This window comes from Eucyclogobius newberryi, unplaced genomic scaffold (assembly GCF_026437365.1).
Source record: "Eucyclogobius newberryi isolate DKJ021-1_F unplaced genomic scaffold, fEucNew1.0.hap1 SCAF_11, whole genome shotgun sequence".
Lineage (NCBI taxonomy): Eukaryota > Metazoa > Chordata > Actinopteri > Gobiiformes > Gobiidae > Eucyclogobius > Eucyclogobius newberryi.
Window position 1 is genome coordinate 30,166,932 of NW_027315735.1, and position 23,347 is coordinate 30,190,278.

The window sequence follows — 23,347 nt, forward strand, 5'->3', positions numbered from 1 at the left end:
ACATTTAGCTTGCATTTTTCTCTCTGTTAATACTAGTTTTACGCTTTAGTTTGCACCTGGGTCAAGACTTGAGGACCGAAATGGAGGATATTGCTTTGTCTTATTGTTTTAATGTGGGTGAAACTAAAGCACCCGAGGGAAACCAAACCAAACGTACAGCAGTCCAATCTACATGTGTTTCTGTATTTTAAGTATTTGAGTATTACAACTTGTCGATATTGAGTTTTGAAGGAACAAATTCTTCCCTCTCAATTCTGCACAGATACTGGGCAGCGGTGAGACTCCCTTTTTGCATGTACAGTGTGTGTCTCTAAACGCCCTATTTAAAATGAAAATAAAAAAAGAGCGTTAAAACAAAAACGTCATTCCTAACTTTTGCATTTTTCATGCGCTACACTACGTTTCTTGCAAATGTGACCGAGCGATTAAAAGGGCGAAAACAAACAAACGATTCACAATATTTTCTACCCTGTCCAGGTCAAATCCCGCCAGTTCTCATGCAACACATCACCAAGAGTTTTCTCATACATAGTTTTCAAAGTCTTTTCTCGATGTAAACCTATAGAAAGTGTAAAACGTTTGGTGGTTTGGCATCTCCTTGGTAACACCCTGCATTGGACTGGTATTAAGGGGGGACACTGCAAAAAATCTTGGCATAGATTACATACTTTACATCATATCTAATCACACAAAACGTAAATAGATTTTTATATATTCTTCTATGTTTTAAATATATTCGTAGGCTGTACACAAATCTTTAGAAAATGAGATGGCAAATGCGTTTACCTGATATTTCTGAAATGGTAAAAACGTCGAGACACTCGGATGGATCGACGGACCCTGTGACGCGGCGGATGAGACAAAGACGTATAGAAAGTGCATTCATTGTGAGCGACTCCTTTTGGATCGATAACAAAACACTCTGCAGCTTCTCGCATTCACCGGCTAAAGGGGCAGTTCTGTTTTATCAACGGGACAACCAGGTTTTCAACTGGTAATACGTGGATTTTACGGCGGATCGTTGTCAGCGCACGAAAAGGGGGGACGCGGCGATATCAAACGTTAGTGTTATTGGCGATTATTGAGGTCGTGACCTGAGAACGGTGAAATCTTTAGTTTTTTCTCGCTCACGTTGTCTAAAACTTGTTAGTATTCTTTGAGTTTGTGCCCAGCTTTACAAAACTGGACTTTCTGAAAGACAAAATAATATGTTAAATGTGACTTAAACAGCCAGATTAAAAGTACTTTACATTTAGGTCGATTTTTTTATGATAGATTTAACAAAAAGTCTTAATTGTGCATCTGAAATTGTCACAATTTTCAATTTATAATCTTGACATCTCCTGTGCACAACTAGGAAGAAGACACACGATTTCCATGTTTAGCATCTTAAATTGACAAGGTGTTTTTCATTGTATTTTTAATGATTTGTGTTGATTTTAATTAATGTTTTTATGGTTTTATGTCGTGATCTCTGAACTCTCGACATCTTTGAAAATAACCGTCATCTTCTGTCATATTTTGAAATAAAAAAGGGTAAAGAAAGAACAAATTTTACTGTAAATACTTCTGTGGCTCATTGGTTGAATCGTTTGCCCACAGACCTGGAAGTCAGCGGTTCATTTCGGAGTGAACGAATAATGCAACGCAAAGGTCATCTGAATTTGTATTTTTAAAGGCAATATATGAACGCTTTTGTAAATAATTTGTCCTTTTTTTTTTTTTTTTTTTTTTACATTTAACGGTTTACCATCTGCATAGTAAAACATAATAGAAAAAACATAATAAAAAGTGTAGTAATGGCGACGCTTTTGGCACAGCTCTTATCTGCACTAAACAAAGTAGTTAGATGTTGCTATGATGCATCAGTGGAGGAAAAATAGCATATTATCCACTGGTTTTAGCTTCCTGTTATATGCAACATTTGATGGACTTTCTTGCCATTCATAAAATATCACATTTTGCTCTAAATTGTGAATCAATACCGCATCGTTTCTAGTCCGAACCCCATGATTTTTGTCCACGGCGACACTTTGGGTGCACTGACAGCGATCCTCTATCCAAATATACTCACTGAGCCCTTTTGAATCCACTTATAAAACTGAAAACTATCCCTTTGGTTTGAAAAAACAGAAGATCAAAAGTGAAAATGATTTGCACGCACACGTCCACAACGCACTCTGGCTCTTCCCTCCGCTACCTCTTCTAGAAGCAGATCACAGTGGTAGTGGGAAAAAAACAAAAAACCCGCAAACATTTGTACATCAGTATACACATATACACAGAGAGAAGAGGTCCGGATCTAAGCTTTAAAGTGTAGGAAAATATAGGAGAAGAAGACAGAAGATGCAAAGTGAACACGTGGTCGTTGCGTTCAACCCTTTTCGCGGTTCACAGTTTGAGTTTTGACGCGCCAAACTAGCGGCGCTACCTGTCTCGGTCTTACAGAGTTATACAATCTCGGCACGGTCCTGTCAGTTCAGGCTTCTAGAGTAATAACAGTGAGGTCCCTAGTTTAACGCCCGGATGCGATGGATGAAGAACCCATGATGTCACAGGACAGGACAGGAGGAGCGGGGGAGGGGTGTTGGCTCTGGGTGCAAAGTTCATCAGTACAAAAAAGTACAGTGCTGTGGTGAAAAGGTTTCTCCTCTGTATTGCTGCTACATAGCTCCCCCGACCTCCTGAAAGAAAAAAAAAAAAACTGCAAAACAAACAAACAAATAAAAAACAGATGTGGTAAGAAAAGTCAATTTTTTGTCGTTTTTCTTCTTCAGTTTGCCTGACAAGCGAGGAGTGGGCGTTTATGCTGAGATACATAGACAAAGGAAGAGTAATGCTTTTTGTTCAGGCATGCAATAGGCACCCTGCGGGGTCCTCGTCGCTGTTATCAAAAGTTGAACACGTCGCTCGCGCCCCCATCGCTGTATTTACACATGTTACAGGAGAGAGGGGTGTCTCTGTGAGGGGCATGCGCAGGTTTCGGACGGGACCGGGGCTCGGACTGGCCGCAGCGCTGTGGGAAAGCACCGGGTTTTCAGATTTCTTATAGTTTTGACGTTTCGCCGTAAATTCATCGCTTCGATCGAGGCCCAACACCTCTTGAAACAATATTAAATGTTGTACTTTTGTTGCAATGCTTGACCGTTGACCCCCAGGTTTTTGTTTCGATCCCAGCGACTGAAGTAGAATATTATGTGATAGTGGTGGACTGTCTGAAAATATAATGTAACACATTGTAAAGCCATTTCTTCGACTTTAAAAACAACCTAGACTTAGAAATTACTATCAATTTTCAGCACTTAAAAGGATTCCGACTTAATACAAAGGCGACAGTGTGTATTTATAGGACAGCAACATTACTAATTGTGACTAGTCGACTATAAAAACGTTTCTTTTACTAAGTAGTAGTCGTTTGCTAATCCTAATCATTATCTAAGCTGTATAGACCTTTGTATAACATAGACAATGGCATTGCTGACTCAAAATGTCAAAAACAATGTAAGATTTTCACGAATAATACACTTCATTTGTGAATATTCTCTACCTAAAAGCCTTCAGTCACCATATCCAATGTTTATTTGGCTGATAATATGTTTTAAAAAGTCTCAATGTACAATAGAAATACTCATTTGACTAATCAACAGCTAAAGTAACCGTTAGTTGCAGCCCTAATGTAATAAATAGCACTTATGGGTAATGTAAACTACGTGGCGACGCCCCGAAATGTTTCACCGCTTCACAAAACTACAAGAAATCCATAAGAGGTGCGGCGCTTTTTGCCCGCAGCGCTGTCCAGTGTATCGTCGTGACAGGTCAGTCCGGTGGCGTCTGGGTTACACATGCGTCTCGATGAAGGAGTGCGTGTGGGTCATGAGCGGCGCCCCCAGTGGCGAGAGGTCGTCCTGTCCGTTGGACCCGGGGCTGAGTTGACAGATGTCTGAGAAGAGGTCGCTGTGCCACTGTTTCCACTCTCTGAAGGTCTGCGAGCACAGTCCGGGCTCCTCCAGCAGCGCGCAGATCACCGCCAGCTCCGACTCTTTGGCCTGGAGCACAGACACCAGAGGGATTAGGGCGAGGAGGAGGAGCGGGACGAGGAGGAGGAGCGGGGCGAGGAGGAGGGGCAGGACGAGGAGGAGGGGCGAGGAGGAGGAGCGGGGCGAGGGGGAGGAGCGGGGCAAGGAGGAGGAGCGGGACGAGGGGGAGGAGCGGGACGAGGAGGAGGGGCGGGACGAGGAGGAGGAGCGGGACGAGGAGGAGGAGCGGGACGAGGAGGAGGGGCGGGGCGAGGAGGAGGAGCGGGGCGAGGAGGAGGAGCGGGACGAGGGGGAGGGGCGGGACGAGGAGGAGGGGCGGGACGAGGAGGAGGAGCGGGACGAGGAGGAGGAGCGGGACGAGGGGGAGGAGCGGGGTGAGGGGCGGGATGAGGAGGAGGGGCGGGACGAGGAGGAGGAGCGGGAGGAGGAGCGGGACGAGGAGGAGGAGCGGGACGAGGAGGAGGGGCGGGGCGAGGAGCGGGGCGAGGAGGCGGAGCGGGACGAGGGGGAGGGGCGGGACGAGGAGGAGGGGCGGGACGAGGAGGAGGAGCGGGACGAGGAGGAGGAGCGGGACGAGGAGGAGGAGCGGGGCGAGGGGAGAGGGGGAGGGGCGAGGGGGAGGGGCGAGGAGGAGGAGCGGGACGAGGAGGAAGAGCGGGGCGAGGAGGAGGAGCGGGACGAGGAGGAGGAGCGGGGCGAGGGGGAGGGGCGGGACGAGGAGGAGGGGCGGGGCGAGGAGGAGGGGCGGGACGAGGAGGAGGATGAGCATGAGGAGCAGGACAAGCAGAAGAAGCAGGACAAGGAGGAGGAGCAGGACGAGGAGGAGCAGGACGAGGAGGAGCAGAACAAGGAGGAGGAGCAGGACAAGGAGAAGAACAAGGAGGAGGAGGAGGAGCAGGACAAGGAGAAGAAGCAGGACAAGGACAAGGAAGAACGGGACAAGGAGGAGCGGGACAAGGAGGAGAAGCAGGATGAGGAGGAGGAGCAGGACAAGGAGAAGAAGCAGGATGAGGAGGAGGAGCAGGACAAGGAGAAGAAGCAGGATGAGGAGGAGGAGCAGGACAAGGAGAAGAAGCAGGACAAGGTGGAGCAGGTCAAGGAGAAGAAGTAGGACGAGGAGGAGCAGGTCAAGGAGAAGAAGTAGGACAAGGAGGAGCAGGACAAGGAGAAGAAGTAGGACAAGGAGGAGCATGACAAGGAGAAGAAGTAGGACAAGGAGGAGCAGGACAAGGAGAAGAAGTAGGACGAGGAGGAGCAGGTCAAGGAGAAGAAGTAGGACAAGGAGGAGCAGGACAAAGAGAAGCAGTAGAACAAGGAGGAGCATGACAAGGAGAAGAAGTAGGACAAGGAGGAGCAGGACAAGGAGAAGAAGTAGGACGAGGAGGAGCAGGTCAAGGAGAAGAAGTAGGACAAGAAGGAGCAGGACAAGGAGAAGAAGCAGGACAAGGAGAAGAAGTAGGACAAGGAGAAGAAGCAGGACAAGGAGAAGAAGCAGGACAAGGAAAAGAAGTAGAGCAAGGAGGAGCAGGACAAGGAGGAGCAGGACAAGGAGGAGCAGGACAAGGAGGAGCAGGACACGGAGGCGCAGGACAAGGAGGAGCAGGACACGGAGGCGCAGGACAAGGAGGAGCAGGACAAGGAGGAGCAGGACACGGAGGCGCAGGACAAGGAGGAGCAGGACACGGAGGCGCAGGACAAGGAGGAGCAGGACAAGGAGGAGCAGGACACGGAGGCGCAGGACAAGGAGGAGCAGGACACGGAGGCGCAGGACAAGGAGGAGCAGGACAAGGAAAGGCTTTAAAATGAAGAGTGCTGCGTAGAAGACGAACCTCAATTAAACTTCAGATACTTCAACTAGTCAAAGATCTATTTTACAAACTTAAATAGCAGGAAATCAAATCAAAATGGCACTTTGCTTTGACGCAACCAGCAAATCGTGAAGGCTGCAATTTTTGAGGTTCCATCATTTCCTCCACGAATAACAAAATATCCTGTGTTATTCTTAAAAATACCCTGTAATTTAGACCTGTACAAACATGTTCTGAAATACATGTCGTACTTTTATTAGTGTCAATTAGTGTATTAGTCTTTTTTCAATTCTCCTGGATACAAAATACCAACAAAATCCTATTATTAAAACATAAAGGGCAAATCTAAACGGTGCAATCCACATACTTTTGGTCATACGTTTGACAATTCATCTCTTTCAGTGGAGAAAATGTAGTAGAAACAACGGTTAAACACCCTCTCCGCGGTTACTACATGAGTATTTTGTGGTTGGGTTTTGGAGTGCCCCGTGACGCCGTGAGGGTTCACACCTCTGAACGGCCCAGGTAAAAAAAGCACCCACAGCCAGAGGATGTACAACCGTGTTCCACTCAAGAGCATATTCTAATGTTTACTATGTCTGGTGGGAAGGTCCTTGTGCTAAATAAATATCATAGTAAATTTGCAGGTGGAAAGAAAAACAGGAAACACATGAAGTAGAGCTAAAACGGAATCCACCCTGTGATGTCATCAATATGCGACGTTCCATCCAAAATGCACTAAAGATTTACACACAACGGACACACTCAAAATAAAGCTCTTATCGAGTATTATCATTTGTCAAATCATAACCGTTGTGTAATTTTATATGGATTACAGCCCTTGTTTATGATACGGTTGCTAGGTAACAGTTGTGTTATTACCTCGACCTGTCACGTCTGCTGCTCATGTCCAACCAGGAAGTACAATTACAAACGTCACTAAAATGGTCAAAGCGGGGAAAAATAGACACAATTCTAGTCTAACACGTCGTGCAATTTAATATGCAATTTTAATATTAATTCTTCTACAATTTGATATATGTAGAAGTTATGATATTTGGCAAGATACTACTAAAGAGAATAGTACTACAACGACTAATAATACTAATTAAAAGAAAGAAATATTGAAGCCTGATCCCAATATTAATCTTTAATGTAATACAAAATCATGAAAACGATTTATATGTTTTCATTTTGGTTGCTTAGTGACAATGTTACAAACAGCGTTGCCAAGTCCGCTTCTTTACAGCGACTTTGGGCTTCTTCATTTTGCAAAGCTGCACATTTTGAGAGTTTTGCTTTGAGAGGCACTTACGCGTTATAAATATTCTGTGTCTGTCTCACGATAATAGACCCAGTGAATACAGTTAATTAACATTTTAAAGTGTTAAATATATTGTTGAATATGGGCATCTCATTTGCAATTAATCAGCGGCGACGCAGTGTTTAACTAGCCGCTTATTTTTTAATTCAAATTTATTTTTCTTTTGCTTTTCAAAGACTTGGTCGCTTGTTGCGCTCTGAAAAATCTGGCAATCTTTGTAATAAAACATATGACTCTATTGATTATTATTTTAGAGAGGTCTTTGTTGTGGTAAAAAAAAAAATTATAATACTATTTACTTTAGTGTTAAGCTGAACTCAAATAGTCTGTAGTAGTTTATATACCAAAGTCACAACATAGAAATGTACTGATACTTCCTTTCCCCCCCTAGAAACTCAAACAACATCCCCTTTTGTGTTATTTTAGTGTTTATTTAGTGTTTATTTAGTGTTTAGAGTGTTTATTTATTGTTCATTATGTTTATTATTATTATTATTATTATTATTATCTTGTCTTACGCTAGCTGTTTTTTATTTTATTTTATTTATTTATTTGTATTTTTTAATTTATGTTATTATTAATTTATTTTTATTTATTTATTTTTATTTATTTATTTTACTTCATTTATTTTTCCCCACCATCCCTAGTTGGGAAATGGGAGGTTCTGTTTATAAGAGTTTGTGTTTATAAGAGTTCTTCTATTGAGAGTGTTTTTTTAAACTTCCCATAAGTTATCTGTCCTTTCCCTCTGTATTGACCTGCGTTGCAACAATGAAATTTCCCCATGTCTGGACAATAAAGGATTATCTTATCTCATCTTTAATTCCGTAAACATTCATCCACACTGTCCACCTCCGCACGTACCTTCAGCGTGCTCCTCAGGGCCCTCACTCGGTGCAGCCGGTCGTTGAGCAGAGGGTCCCGGGCTCTGTGGGTGAAGCAGCGCCTCAGGTCCTGTCTGCTGCTGGGGCGGGGGTCCCCCAGAGCCGTGACGTTGGCCTGCTCCAGCGCCCGGTACAGCTGCTCCAGGCCGTCCAGGCTCTCCAGGGGGTCCCGGCCGTCCGAGACCCTCCGCTCGCGCCCCTCCGACACTCGCCGCTCCCTGCTCTCCACTCGCAGCTCGCGCAGGTCTACGGCAGGCACAAAGAGTCAACTCGTACGTACGCTGTATCGCCGAGAAACATGTCACGGTAAACGGTAATGTTGAAACTACATTAATAACACATTATATCGTTCAAACAGACACGAGTTGTGATAGATAAATAGCAGAATGTAGTCGTTATTTAATATATACTTAGTTAAAGAAGTCGCCTTTTTGACCGTCTATGACTCAACTCTCCTACTACAAACAACATTTTCCCCACTATTGCAACTAAAACGTACAAACAATACATACTGAGCCAAAAATGATGATTATTTACAGTATTTACAGTGATAATCGACATAGTAATACGTTTTTTTTATCCGATGCTTACGCTATATCAACTTAATAAGATGTACAAAGCATTAAATGTAGTGTTTTATGTAAATGGACAAATCTAAATATAGTTGGGACGGTTTATCTCGTCCTGGTTTTATTTTTGTTCCTTTTCAAATAGTCACCAATCATCAATCGTTATCTTACTCTGCTGAAGAGCGCAGTATTTCATAGTAATTTGAGAACAGCCAATGATGTTAGTGCTACAAGTCATTCTTAAAAACTGTCATGCAAAATATCATATCTCACATACATTTCAGTGTATGGATTTGGAATATGTTGCATTATAGAGTTTCTTGTTACTTGACATCTATTTACACTTCATGGGATTGAACACACTTTTTAATGCAGTATACATAAATATGGGACAAACAGAGCTTGTAAAACTATCAAACTGACAGAATTATATATATTACACTCTGTCACTTATATTCAAAATACGGCTAAGTGTATTAATAAGGCTGCTCAATAAGACACTGGATGCCCTTCCTGTTCAAACAGTCTTTATTTGTTATATATATTTAGCTATATTCACAGTGCCTACAACATTATTCAGTAGCACATTTAAGTTAAACAGCATTCTACAGTGCTAGTAAACACAACATCTGGAGATATTTCCTATAAACACAGTCAAAGTTTAATTTTGTCAACTGGACAGAAGTACTTAAGAGTGAAGACTTTTCACTACTCATCCAAGTCGCTTCTTCAGTTCCTTCTAAAAGAGAATTGGCGAGTCACTGCCTTATATCTGTCTGGAGAGAGGAGCAAACTACACATATTCTAAGGTGTGAAGTGTCACCTGAGTTTGCAAAATCGTTCATTCCCCTGTCGTGTAATCCTACTCCTTCTACTCCTATTACCATACTCTGATTCGCCCTAGAGTTTTTATTCATCCATCCATCCATTTTCTACTGCTTGTTCCCTTTCGGGGTCGAGGGTGACTGGAGCCTATCCCAGTGACTTCGGGCCTTAGGCTTAGGTAGAGTTTTTTATTTTGTTTTGAGAATGGAGGTGTAAATTGGGGATAAGTTGTATAGACCCTCATTTTATTTAAAGATAGAGTGTCTTTATGACAAACGTATCTTCTCTGTCAGAGGAACTGAAGAAGCTGCTTGGATGAGTGGCGTCTTAAACCTTTTGTCCCGTTAACACATGTTCCTTTGCCCGTGTAACCTGCCGGGACGATTAGAGAGTCAGCTCCAAACACAGTGTTATTTCCTCACCCTCCTCAGCCTCCAGCATGTCGGCCTGGCTGTCCGCCTCCTCGTCCTCGCTCCTCTCCTCCACGTGGGCGGCGCTGGTGTGGAGCAGCTTCCCGGGCACTGGGTCCCTGTTCCGGGGCAGGCTCTGGCTCCTCTGCTTGTGGGACGAGCGTCTGTGCGTGTGGCTGTGAGCGTGCGGGCCCCTCTCCAAAGGGAAGGGCCCGTCTCGCTCCCTGTCCCGCTCGGCCGCGTGGTGCCTCCGGACCGGCAGCGTGGCTTGCCGGCGCCTCTCCGGCGACATCCCCTGCCGGCCCAGCCCGCCGTAAATCCCCATGTCGGCCGCCATCGTCCCCATGTGGCCGTAGTCCGACTCGCCCGGCGCCGTTTGGAGGAAGTGAAGCCCGGCGCTCGTCAGCGGCGTCTCGATCAGGTCTTGCCACGAGCGTCTCTCGCGGTGTGTCGAGCGGCAGCCTGACGAGTGGGTGCTGGTGCTGCCCGTCCCGGTCCCCATGCCCATGCCGTCGCCCCGCTGGTCCTCGGCCGACGAGTGGGAGTGCGTGGACTCGCTGGAGAAGTGGCGCCCGTGCTTGGGCTCCGGGAACGGGCTGGAGGAGTTGACCTGCAAGGGGAGAGGGGACGTGGAAGAGACTATCTGTGGCGGGATAGGGGAAGTGGACGCACTCATTGATATCGGGATGGGGCGGGGGGAAGGCGTGGAGCGGAGGAGACTCATGGAGCTGACTGAGCGGGGTAAGCGGTCGTAGGTGTGGAGCAAGTGAGTCTTTGGGGCGGGACAGGTGAGTGTTAGTGGACAGAGAAACGTGGACATGTAAAAGGGGACAGGTATGGGCAGATTGTGAAGAGACATTACGGTTAGAGCAGACAGAGGGGCAAGAAGGTACAAAAAAAACATGAGCAATAAGCAATGAGATGACGATGGTTAAAATAAGTTGATAATTAAATGACTGGCATGACTACTGCAGTCCTTTCCACATATGTACAATATTACATTCATATATACAGTACTTTTCTAAACTAAACTAAACTAAACTTGAACAAAGCTTGAATATTTGTCTCTTCTTGCAATGCCAATTATACAGCGTATATCAAGTTACACATTTAAATGCTTTATTCTAATGCTTTATAAATTGAATTTGACAGTGACATTTAAATATTGGTCTGGTAAAAGCCTTAATTAGACAGAACATACTTCAGATTACTACTCAATTATCTATAACAGTGCATACAACCATTTTGAAGAGCATATTATTTTGTCAGATAACTTACTTAACTCTATTTTTACAACTATAACTATTTATACTGGTACTAAAATACATCTTACAGGTTTCCATGTGCATATAATACCAAATTTAAACTTTAAACTTTAATATTTTACTCAGAAATTACAAGGCAAACACACAGTAATGTTTAAAAAGCACTATTATTGCGTTAACTAATACAGCGTCTCATGAAGATCTACTGTGCTTTGGTGCCACCTAGAGGCCACGTTGTGCACAGTCACAGACAGCAGAATGAACACAACGCTGGTCTTGGCTGCTTGACAAACCTCACTCTCAGATGTTTTATTAATGTTTGCAGCTTTGGTCTGAAAAATTGCAGTGCTTTTAGAGATAAATGATTCTATCGGAGCAGAAATGTGTGAAAAGCGTGCCTTACCGATGGCGTGCGGTGATAGGTGTCGCACATGGACGAGGGGACGTCCTGTTTCAGCGTCATGGAGCCGTCCACGTCCTCCTGGTCACTCTCGCTCCAGTAGTCTGAAATAAAGCAATGAACAAAACATGAACGTGTACAAAGCTAAAACTAATGTATTGAAGTGACTAAAAATGAGTTCAGATCAGTATTTGGAAGTGGATTAAACTAAGTCAGATTTAAAAGCTGATTACACATATAAACCTGTTAAATGTTAAGAAAAATAAATAAATCTATCAAATAAATACATAAAAAGAGGAGTTATGTAGGTTATTGGTGCAAAAACTATACTTTTAATCAAGGGAAAATAATATTTGTGAATTATTGATTGAAATTACAACAACGGTATCGCTACCACATCTAATGCCGTTTCTATTACAACCACAGTATTACTAGTACTACACATACTGTAATGTAAAGCATGTGCTGTAGAAAATACCTTCGTCTGGACGTTGCACTGGGTCGTCGGGCGTGTAGCCGATGGCAGCCAGCCCCAGTCTGTTCATCCATCTGAAAATGTAAAGAGACCATTTAGAATATATGTTTTGGTCAAAAACAGTAATTGTAACGTAGGATTCATGATTCAAGCAAGTGACATTATATATGTATGATATAAACAAAGGTGGTACCACTTAAAATTACTATTATTACAGATTTTTTTGGGATAGACATAGCAGCTTCTAAGCATTAAACAAGCAATAAATGACCAGGTTTAACAAAAATGCTAATAATTAGAGCTGGGGGATGTATAGAAACATTGATAATATCCCAATAGTTGTTTTGGTGAGTATATTCTAGAAGTATATTTCTATAAAATTGTCAAAAAAGGTTGCAAAACAGCTAATTTAAAATATAAAGAACATAAACATGCCGACAAGACTTCCAAACGAGGGAATAAAGGGATATATTTGCACTTTTTTGCACATTTTATAGTATATTATCCCTTTTGTGTGACACATGACCCACAACAAGAACATTTACAGCCATGTTTTAGCACATTTATATCATCAAAAAGTATTGTCAAAGCAAAACCAATGCATTTTCTTAAAGGAGCAATGTATATCTTTTCGGGTTCAAGGTCCATCACAGTTACAGGTCAGATCTGTGGAGCGACGACCACACACACAGTAAGAATGCAGGATTTTTCAAGGCATTTTCGAGCGATAAAAACACCTGCAATCGAACATGACGCTAGATAAATGCGTGTAGTTTGGGACAGTCCACATTAATAACGTTTCCTTTTCCTTTTTGAGAGAAGCAGGTGACAGAAAGGTTACACAGTGCACCTTTAAATTAAAATCCCCCTTTGTCCTTTCTTTTCCTCGCACTCGTCTCGTCCCACGTCTCCACGCGAACTAAATAAGGTCATGTCTAAGAATAGATTTCCGGCTTTGTACAGAAGAAACAGTCATCTTCATGAATCATCATCTTTTTAACAATCTGTATTCAAACGGTGGCGACGCTTTGTGACATTGAGACGTGATATCCTCCTGTAAATATATCAGAATGAACGAGTCGAACCGGCGTTTCAAGGACACGCGGCTAAAAATAGTCTCCACAAATACATTATTAACAGCCATGCGTGAAGTGTGTCCTATGGAAGCGCTACAATGGTGAATGTGTAATCAGTTTTTACATAGACAAATCATGTAAAATTAATGTGTAAATATCTTCTAACCAGGCTCTGATGTCACTCGCATGCAGATGAATGGTATTTATTTAAGGAAACGACCTTGATTTGTCACATTTTATTATATTCTTAGGCAAAAGCAAGTTTCTCCACTGAAATTGTTTAATGTTCCACTTCACTTTTGCCGCCAGTTGCTTTTCCACATTTAGAAATACTTTGCTTATGTGAATTAAAGTGTATTTCAAGTATTAATAATTTCTAACACATTTTATCTTTAATCAATTGTCCTCTTTTGCTTTTTCTGAGGATGCATAATATAATAATAATATAATCTTTCCTCCCTTTTATGTTAACAATTCGTTTTTTCTAAAGTTGTTGTGATCACTTTATATTTACTGTATATTTAAATTTCTGTTCAGAGAATGTCATAGGTTTGACTACATATGTAAAAAAATAATATCAGTTCCAATGATATATTATAAATAAATAAAGAGACACTACAAGGCTATTTAAAACGTTCTCTTGCTATTGGAATTTATCTAACAGTTGGCTTTTGAAAAAGTTGTAGTAGTATCATTATTATCATCATTTCCTAATACTACATACTGTATGCGACACCTTCATCATCATAATTACCCACATTTCCACCTCCAATTGCCTAACAAAACCTATAGACAACAGCATTTTCACACGAGTGTCCATTAACACAGCACGGCAGTCACATTTAGCTGCCTAATTAGCGTGGTTCAATCATCTCCCGGCGAGTGTGGAGGAGAGGTGTGTGTAATCAGGCCTCGTCACATCACAGTCGTCTGCGCTCGGGCCGCAGCGAGCGCCAAACGCCGCTCATGCTTTATTCATGCGCATGTTGTATCTGCGGGATTAGCCCCGTGTAAAGCGGGTTTACTCGTTTTAAATATGCATGAAGGACCCTGCTGTCTAACTGCTGTCTGGACCGACTGTGAGGGACATTTGTGTTTGTGTCGTCATGTGTTTTTACAGTGCGGGCGACTCGTTTCGCTCAAACAAAGTCGTTATGTTGAAGATTTTTGTTAAAAGTTGTGCTTAGTTTTCCCTGGATTGACATTTTTTGTGAACTTTTACAATGTTACTTCCTGGTTGGAGGTGGGCAGCAGATTAATCCAACTGTTACCTAGCAACCGTACTGTAAACAAGGGCCAAAGCTTTATATTAAAAACTACAATAATAGAAAATTGACCATTCTTTGTTTTGAATTTTGAGTGGAAATTAGAAGAGATTTGTCTTTTAGGAACTCATTTTTTGCGTTCAACTTTTTCGTCACAAACTTCCTCTTGACCGATGTGAAACGACAAAGTAATAATTAGGAAAATGTTTAGCATCGCTCAGGAACCAAGAGAGATTACTGTATTTTGCGGACTATAAGTCGCACCGGAGTATAAGTCGCACCAGCAAAAAGATGCATAATAGAGAAGAAATACGGTTGCAAGTGTGAAAATAACAAATAATATCACATATAAGTCGCTCCGGAGTATAAGTATATAAGTATAAATATAAGTATAAGTCGCACCCCGGCCAAAACTATGAAAAAAGGTGCGATTTATAGTCCAGAAAATACGGTACATAATGCGAGACTGGGACTAGAGACGCACTTCAAGTACAAGGCCCAGAGTAAACAATACAGCTTGTCATAAACATTTTCTGTTTAATAAAGATGTATAAAATATTTAATAAAAGTAATTAACAGGCCTCCCCTTCATTAAAAATCACACACTGTCACTTGGACTTCTTTGAGGACCCTCTGAGAATTTTCAAAAGTCACACAGTTCACCTTTAATTTCATGTCTTCCAGGCCTTTGTGAATATAATATCTTTGGAAAGACGGTGACGCATCCGAAACCGTTTGCGGCCGCTGTATCATTGATTTGTTTTGGGCGACGCGACGGGCAGAACTCAACACGAGGAAGCGGATGACATAACGACGCAAAGACACGAAGCTGCACGTTCACCTGTTCATTTCCTCCAGACAGTCCGTGGCGAAGAAGAAGCTCTTGATTTTGGGATGGCAGGCTTTGAAGGCGCTGTCAATCAAACGCACACAGAGACACTGATTAGCATTAGCGCTAGCCCGCGCGTTCGCTGGGAGAGCGCCGAGCGGCAAATGATTCTTGATTAGTAATTTTGACGACACTTACAATTTCCGCCGGCACTCGATGGCACGGTCTATTCTGAACTCGGGGAGACTGATGAAGCCCTCCGCTTTCTCGTCCTAAGAGAGACACACAGATGGCAGGACGGGGTGCAAAACGTCAAGCACAAAGACGGGAACGGTATAGAAGACGTTTCAGGCTCGAACCTCTAAAACAGCATGTCGTTCACGGTGCAAGAAATACGGTCGCTTTACGCTTCCTTCAGCTGATGTGGACTTGAGACTGTTTTCTATTTCTTTATTAAGTGACAACATAATTGCCACCAATAATTTGTCATATTATTGAGTATCCTTATCGTTTTAGATCATTTTGAACGACTTTCAGAAGGATCTCTACAGTTAATCTTCCTTAAACATCTTCCATTTTAGCTCTATAAACTGCACCGTGCACACGTGACTAGAGGTCTGCATTTCATATGTTTGTACTTAACTGTACTTTGGATTTTAGAGCTCAAAATAGTAAATACAAATGGTTTATTTTGTAGATTGCTGCACTTTATCACATTACCGTCAAATATGCCTTTCTACTTCATAAAAGCACACTAATCCAAACTCTCTATCCAGGGCAATAATATCTAAACTATTCATTCATCTCATTCATCTTGTACCGCTTGTTCCCATTGGGGGAGTCGCGGGTGACTGGAGACCATCCCAGTGACTTTGGGCCTTAAGCGGGGTACACCCTGGACAGGGCTCGTCTCAGGGTTAAAACAGAAACACACAGACAATCATTCACTCTCTGCAATTAAGTGTTCCTTATTTACCTAAATATGCGGTATGTCTTTGGACAAACCCAGAGAGATGTGTTGTTATTTTCATGCACAAACCACTGCACCGTATCTTTGAATTTGAACTCCAAAGCAATGTACTGTACAGTTAATCATTTACACATATGGTTTATATGTCATGAGCTTCCTTTACACATTTCACAGCTTCTTTTTTTCAAGATTAGCTGAGTTTATTTTGTAAAATCCTCAGAGATAAGATGAATGAGCAAAACCATCTTGAACATTTGTGATTATTTTTCATTAAATCAGTTAGGATGGATCAATGAGAACCTTAACTTTTATTATTTCCTACAGAATTTGAGACATATCTGGAGAATAAACACAAGACATTTAAGGTTTCTCTCAAAAAATGCATTATGTCTTCTTTAACAATAGATACTTTCATTTCCTCTTATCAGTTTGTTAGTTTTGTTCAACTGCTTGGTTTGGTGCTCTGGTATGGTTTATCTCTATGTCCTTTTGGTTTTTATTTCATTTTTGAACCATTTATAACGGTTTGCATGGTTAACTTTTATTTAGAATACCCATTGTTTGTTAATGCATTTTATTTTGTCAATCTATTTGTTTCTCTTGCAGTAGTTTGTTAATTATTCACTGTATTTCTCACAATGTTCAAGAGTAAATGCTTACGTTCTGATTGGTGTACCAGTAGAGGCAGGACTCCTTCAGGATGAACCAGTATTTCCTCCACTTCTGAGTGAAATATCCTTTGGCGTCTTTCTTCTTCCACAACCAGCCCTCACAGTCTCCGTGGCCCAGGTCTTTACACGAGATCCTCCTCCGACTCGCACTCGTCAGGGAGCCTGGGCAGGAAAACACGGGAAATACATTCATAAAAAGAACTTGACATCAAACCTCACAGAACTATTCGAAATCTTATCACGGATTGATTTTTTGCTTGTTTGTTTTCTGCGCTTTAATACTATTTCAATCTCGATTTCAATATATTCAATGAGACACTGATAACTAAACACACTGTATTGGAATTTTCAATACAAAATGACTGTAGTTTCTGTAAAATGACCATGTAGTCTTATAAATTCTAAGCCTTTTCCAGTTTTTATACTAATTTTCGTATTGATTTGTATCTAGGTATTCATCTAGGTCACTGAAAACCTGAAAAAGGTGTCAGAAAACACAGCGCTGCTATCATTACTTACAATGTATACAAAATATCAACCTCATTCAAATACATATAGACATTTTAAACCTATGCCGATGTTGATGAAATGTATCTCAAATTAAAGTTCTTCAAATTCTTCCTGAAAATACAACATAATATAAAACAATATTTATCATGGATTTTTGCATTTCAATCCCATTTGCAAGCCACAGAAATCCAGTCATTTTGTCGGAAAACCAATCAAAAAACTGAGATTGGCATTTTCTTTCCCTCTGGCAAGGGCCCGGTGAGGCCTGTCGCTTCCCGGGGTCAGAGCACCACGACCCGGGACAGCGCGCAGGGGCAAACAGCAGGTGAGCGTGTCTGGGCGCCATGAGACCGTGGAGACACTGTCTGTGGTAGTGGGCTTCTATAATACGGCTGAGAGAGGGTTTAGTGGTTCATTCTCTCCTCAGACTGACCCGGCTGCAGTTCACGGGACTGGACAGCGGGACCGGACAGCGGGACAGGACAGCGGGACCGGACAGCGGGACTGGACAGCGGGACAGGACAGCGGGACCGGACAGCGGGATTGGACAGCCGGACTGGATCACGGGACTGGACAACGGGACTGGATCACGGGACTGGACAGCGGGACTGGACAGCGGGACAGGACAGCAGGACCGAACAGCGGGTTTGGACCGCCGGACTGGATCACGGGACCGGACAACGGGACTGGATCACGGGACTGGACAGCGGGACTGTACAGCGGGACTGTACAGCAGGACCGAACAATGGGACTGGATCATGGGACTGGACAGCGGGACCGGACAGCGGGACAGGACAATGGGACTGGACAGCGGGACAGGACAATGGGACTGGATCACGGGACTGGACAGCGGGACAGGACAATGGGACTGGATCACGGGACTGGACAGCGGGACAGGACAGCGGGACAGGACAGCGGGACCGGACAGCGGGACAGGACAGCGGGACTGGATCACGGGACCGGACAACGGGACTGGATCACGGGACTGGACAGCGGGACTGGACAGCGGGACAGGACAGCGGGACCGAACAGCGGGATTGGACCGCCGGACTGGACCACGGGACCGGACAACGGGACTGGATCACGGGACTGGACAGCGGGACCGTACAGCGGGACTGTACAGCGGGACCGAACAATGGGACTGGATCACGGGACTGGACAGCGGGACCGGACAGCGGGACAGGACAATGGGACTGGATCACGGGACTGGACAGCGGGACAGGACAATGGGACTGGATCACGGGACTGGACAGCGGGACAGGACAGCGGGACTGTACAGCGGGACAGGACAGCGGGACCGGACAGCGGGACCGGACAGCGGGACTTGGACAGCTGGACTTGGACCGCAAGCAACCTTTTACAACAATCTCAACTTCACTAAAGCGAACAGAGTTATCTCCACCGCACATCGAGCATCGGCACAAACCGGGCGTGGTCTTACCTTTTTTCTTTTTGGTTTTCGTCCGTAGGGAGGTGTAATGAAACGACTGGAAGAGACAGACAGGGGGAAAAAAGCAGGTCTATGAATAGTTATGAAAGCAATAAAGTTGGCGTAAGTGGATTATTTGCCACGTTTCCAGGCGCAGCGGTCGCTCTCTTTTCACATTTCGCTTATTTTTATCCCGTCGGACAGACACCAGAGAGGATTGTGGGTACTCAGGGTTCACGGGATGACGCTCTTTTCACCTGCACCTGTAATGGGGGCCTAAGAGCGGGCGCGGCTGCTGCTGTTTGTGTCACCTTTTCTGCCATTTCAGGCCATTTGGTGAACACATCAGAAAGTATTCACACGTTTGCTTGTTATTTATTTATTTCAGTGCTGTTATATGCACCTTTTAAAGCTATGGGATGCATAAAAGCCCCACAATTTAGCTTTAAAATAGGTGCTTGGGATAAATATAAAACTAACTAATAGACCGTCCAGCGAAAACAGAACGCCTTAACGTAGCAATGTAGCATAAAACAAACTTAAATATATAGCATGCTTTTGTTTTGTTTTACCAAGCACCACAAATCCTACATTCATTATCAAACATAGGAAAGTAAAAGTAGAAAATAGAGCAGCAAATTTGATATGGACACTTATGACCGGTATCACAAAGCGACAAACACCAACCGTGCTGTGTATGTTTCATTTTGCTGCCTCATAACATTTAGTGGGACAGAACGTTTATATCATTACCAGGCTATAATAAAAACGCCACAGGTCGATACAGTCAGAGCACATATTTATGATTATATATATATATATATTATTGTTCCTTTTTACATGTTTTGGCCTGAAGGCTATATTTGACAGGAGTGTGAAAAGGGGATGAGAGACTCCACCACCGGGCAAGCCCTATTTCTAATTTTTAAGGTGCACTGTGTAACCTTTTGAGCAAAGAAGAACCCACTATATTTTAAAACCTTTTTTTCCGGACTATAAGACTATACATTTTTTCATAGTTTTGGCTGGGGTGCGACTTATACTTATATTTATATTTATATACTTATACTCCGGAGCGACTTATATGTGATATTATTTGTCATTTTCACACTTGTTATTTTCACACTTTTCACCTTATTTCATACTCCAGCGCAACTATTCTATGTATTTTTCTTCTCTATTATGCATTTTTTGGCTGGTGCGACTTATACTCTGGAAAATACGGTAAATGCGAGATGTTTAATGTCCCACTACAGCAAAGCGACAACAAGCAGACTCTCCACTAGAAGAATTACATCACACTTTTAAAAAATATTGGTGCACAAACAATGGCTCCAGACGCCTCGTGGATATTCATTCCAGCCACAGAGTCTGATAAATGTGTTTACAGAGAATCGTCTGACTCATGAGCGCGACAACTGCTTTTCGCGGGAGAGACCGGCGCTCGTGACTAAACGTAGCGCCATAGTAACCTAAATACTGACTCCTACTTCAACATAACCTGCTGATTTCATTTAATTTTTTTTACTCTCAAAAGGATTTCAGTCCAGTTTTTTTTTTTTGTCTGGCTGCTTGTGCTTTTCTTGAACACAATTGATCTTCGTCGCGGCGGTTGCTAGGAGAGGGATGATGTAATGGTAACAGATTGCTACATTTCCTTCAATATCAAAATGTACCAGAAAGAATTTTGCAGGGATATTAACAACTTTGAAGAGTAAAATCGGCAGCTTTTCATCAGCCCTTTTTGTTTTTTGTGACTTGCCTACTATAGGTTTGGTGCAAAGCAATGGCCGACCTGATGCTACTTTGAAGAATAAGATTAGTTTAACAATAGCAACCGTTGCTGTAGCGTCCATGACCTTTATTTAACATAGGAGGTCTTTTAATCCGCTCTTCAAGGCTTTCCTGCCATATACAAAATCCTTTCAATATTTGTCCATTTCGTCCTTCGCTTCATCTTACGCCACAATTTTATGCTCCTCAATCACAATGACTCATATCCAATGGAAAGAGTGATAAAAATCCAACCATTCCAAAGCAAATAACGAATCAAAACAAAATATTATTTGTTTTGGATGGGCAAAAGTCCACAAATATCATGGTATTTCTATGATTTATTAAAGGTACACGATTAAACTTTTCAGGTGGGGGGTCTGCTTACTTTTCTCCAATAAGACACCATTACTTTTGCTTGGATGTTCCACACTATAGCATTAAACGTATACTGTGACGCTTGCATTTGTTCAATCTTTTTTTTAAGAGCTAAAACAAAACTTCATACTGTATTCTTAGAAATACACAGGAGTAAATGCTCCTCTAAAAGACACACAAAAATTGCAGAGAATTTTTAGACAACACGAAGTCCCTGTTTATTTTAAACCAGGAAACACTTTAAGACAAAAACTGGTTCACCCAAAGGACAAGTTGCCGACTCAAAAACAGAGCAATGTAGTTTATTCGATCCAATGCAGTGAAGAAAGTTGTAAAGAACGTTACATAGGTGAGACGAAACAGCCTCTACACAAGAGGCTTTATCAGCACAGAAGAAATACTAGTTCAGGACCACAGAGTTCCGTGCATCTCCATCTTGAAGCCTCTAATCACTCGTTTGAAGACGGTGAGGTGAAGGTTTTAAGCAGGGAGAAAAGATGGTTTGAAAGAGGAGTCAAGGAAGCTATTTTTGTTAAAAAAGAAAGACCTTCTTTAAACAGAAATGGAGGGCTTAGGTTTCATCTTCCTGTTATTTATAATGGGATTCTGAACCCCTGGAAAGGTAGAGGACCAGGACCAGGACATTCAGATGCTAATCAGGTACTCAGGGTGGTCGAGCCAGGGTCTCACAAAGACAAAGAGGTTTCTAATAGCCCATTAAGATTCTGAATAGGCTAGCTCGGTAGATACAAAGGGGAGTTTCTGTTGAAACAAACAACTCTTGCTACTTCAGGAAGGCTCCTCCCAATGGGCGGGTCTTACCACAGAACAGTATTAATATCGGAGTTCTCGACCTAAATTCTGTTATTGACAATGACTCTTGGATGAGAGTCGAAACGTCTATTTTTTCAAACTGAGTCCAGATGACTACAACTGAAGCTTTTTCTACTATGGAACACGCCTGGACGAATGAGGGATTACACCGACACACTTAAGATATTACAAGTTTCTTTTTGCATATTGCACCATCCATTTTTTCACCCATAAGTTACGAATTTAACTTCTCCTTTTGTGTGTCATGATATTTTATACTATATAGGAGTAGAAAAATAGCAAATGCATAACAAATTCCCTTTAATTCCCGTGCTTTATCAGATCAGACACAACACAGTTCACTCAAACTGGTCTTGACAGTTTTGTTTTTATCTGTATCTGACAATATCATGAAGAAGGGGCCTTATTGTTCATTCAAAATCTCACAGCCTGTACTCTTTAGTATCCGTTTGGACTTGCAGATTATGCTCTTGTACCTCTTTCCCATGGCAACAGGGAAAACAGAACATTTAAACCCCATTTTGGATATGCAATATATAAAGAGAAGCAACCAGGGTCACGATTGCTCAGTTGGTTCACGCAATCCTCCGTTAATTAATGCGTCTTTAAGCAAGTGTCACTCGATTTATGTTTTAGTTTTAATGATAATTGCTGTTTTCAAAGGTGGCGCAAATTGGCAGCCATGTTTCCATCATTCCGCCCCAGGGCAGCTATGGCAAAAGAGATAGAGGGCACGTTACTACAATATCAATCACAGTGGTTATGAATAGTGGTTATGAATTTGTTTTTGTTTTGTTCGATTGGTTTTAAACTGGTTTATGGGCCATTTACTTTTATCGGTCTGTATTATTGCAATTTAATGTTTGTTTTGTTCTGACTTTGTGCTCGGCATGTTTCAGGCTTAATATCATTTCTTCTTACAATTCAATCTTATTCAAATAAAATGTAAGAAGATACTGAAGATTTGTCAGTCACCTTTCTCATGGAAGCTGCTCCTGAGCCGCTGGACCCCGAGTACCTGCTAAAATCACACGTATAATGAATATATAGATCATCTATTTACATTAGATTGTCCCAAATCCACCATTATCCAACCACAAAACCACACTAACCTGTCTGTGGTGTCGGCCCGCAGTGTGTCCACTCCTCGCTGTAACAGAAAGCACTTTGAATCAGCTCTCCATGGTTACGCCGGATTATAAATAGGATCTCATTTGTTTGTACAATAACCTCACTGATAAACCATCTCTCCACCATTCACCGTTTTCCCCCGGACATGATGGACTGCATTGTCCCTGTAATGGTTTTTTCTTGAGGGCAGTGGTTGAAAACACTGTCTATTGTTGTAATTGTTAAAGCAAAACAGGATGATGTATTTTGATATGAGTAATACTGATCAGCTCCTCGGCAACTCAACAATATAACGCTGAAAATGTGATCGATTCCACTGAAGGCCTGTTAAAGATGTACTGTATTTCTAGAGGAAGGTCCATAGTAATGTTAGTGCTTTGCCTAAAATGTTCCACAGTATGGTATTAAATTTAGCTACTGGTACCTTACATTTATACTGTTTATTGCAAAATTAAAAAACAACAACAACACAAACTTTAAGAAC

General features: G+C 42.5%; 1 protein-coding gene across 3 annotated transcripts in view; it reads right to left on the bottom strand.

Moving 5' to 3' along the window:
• Window positions 1-3,423: 3,423 nt before the first annotated feature.
• Window positions 3,424-23,347, bottom strand: part of LOC140354684 (connector enhancer of kinase suppressor of ras 2) — a 116,006-nt gene continuing 96,082 nt past the window's right edge. For 2 of the 3 annotated variants that reach the window (XM_072439866.1, XM_072439865.1), the window contains 11 exons: window positions 22,845-22,882; window positions 22,708-22,753; window positions 18,760-18,805; window positions 16,798-16,970; window positions 15,366-15,439; window positions 15,180-15,251; window positions 12,001-12,071; window positions 11,526-11,626; window positions 9,870-10,629; window positions 8,034-8,299; window positions 3,424-4,046 (listed from right to left, as the gene is read on the bottom strand). In XM_072439866.1, coding sequence (XP_072295967.1) covers window positions 3,837-4,046; window positions 8,034-8,299; window positions 9,870-10,629; window positions 11,526-11,626; window positions 12,001-12,071; window positions 15,180-15,251; window positions 15,366-15,439; window positions 16,798-16,970; window positions 18,760-18,805; window positions 22,708-22,753; window positions 22,845-22,882 — 1,857 coding nt within the window. In that variant the 3' untranslated portion in view covers window positions 3,424-3,836. The remainder of the gene's footprint in view (window positions 4,047-8,033; window positions 8,300-9,869; window positions 10,630-11,525; window positions 11,627-12,000; window positions 12,072-15,179; window positions 15,252-15,365; window positions 15,440-16,797; window positions 16,971-18,759; window positions 18,806-22,707; window positions 22,754-22,844; window positions 22,883-23,347) is intronic. The other variant, XM_072439867.1, reaches the window with a different exon arrangement.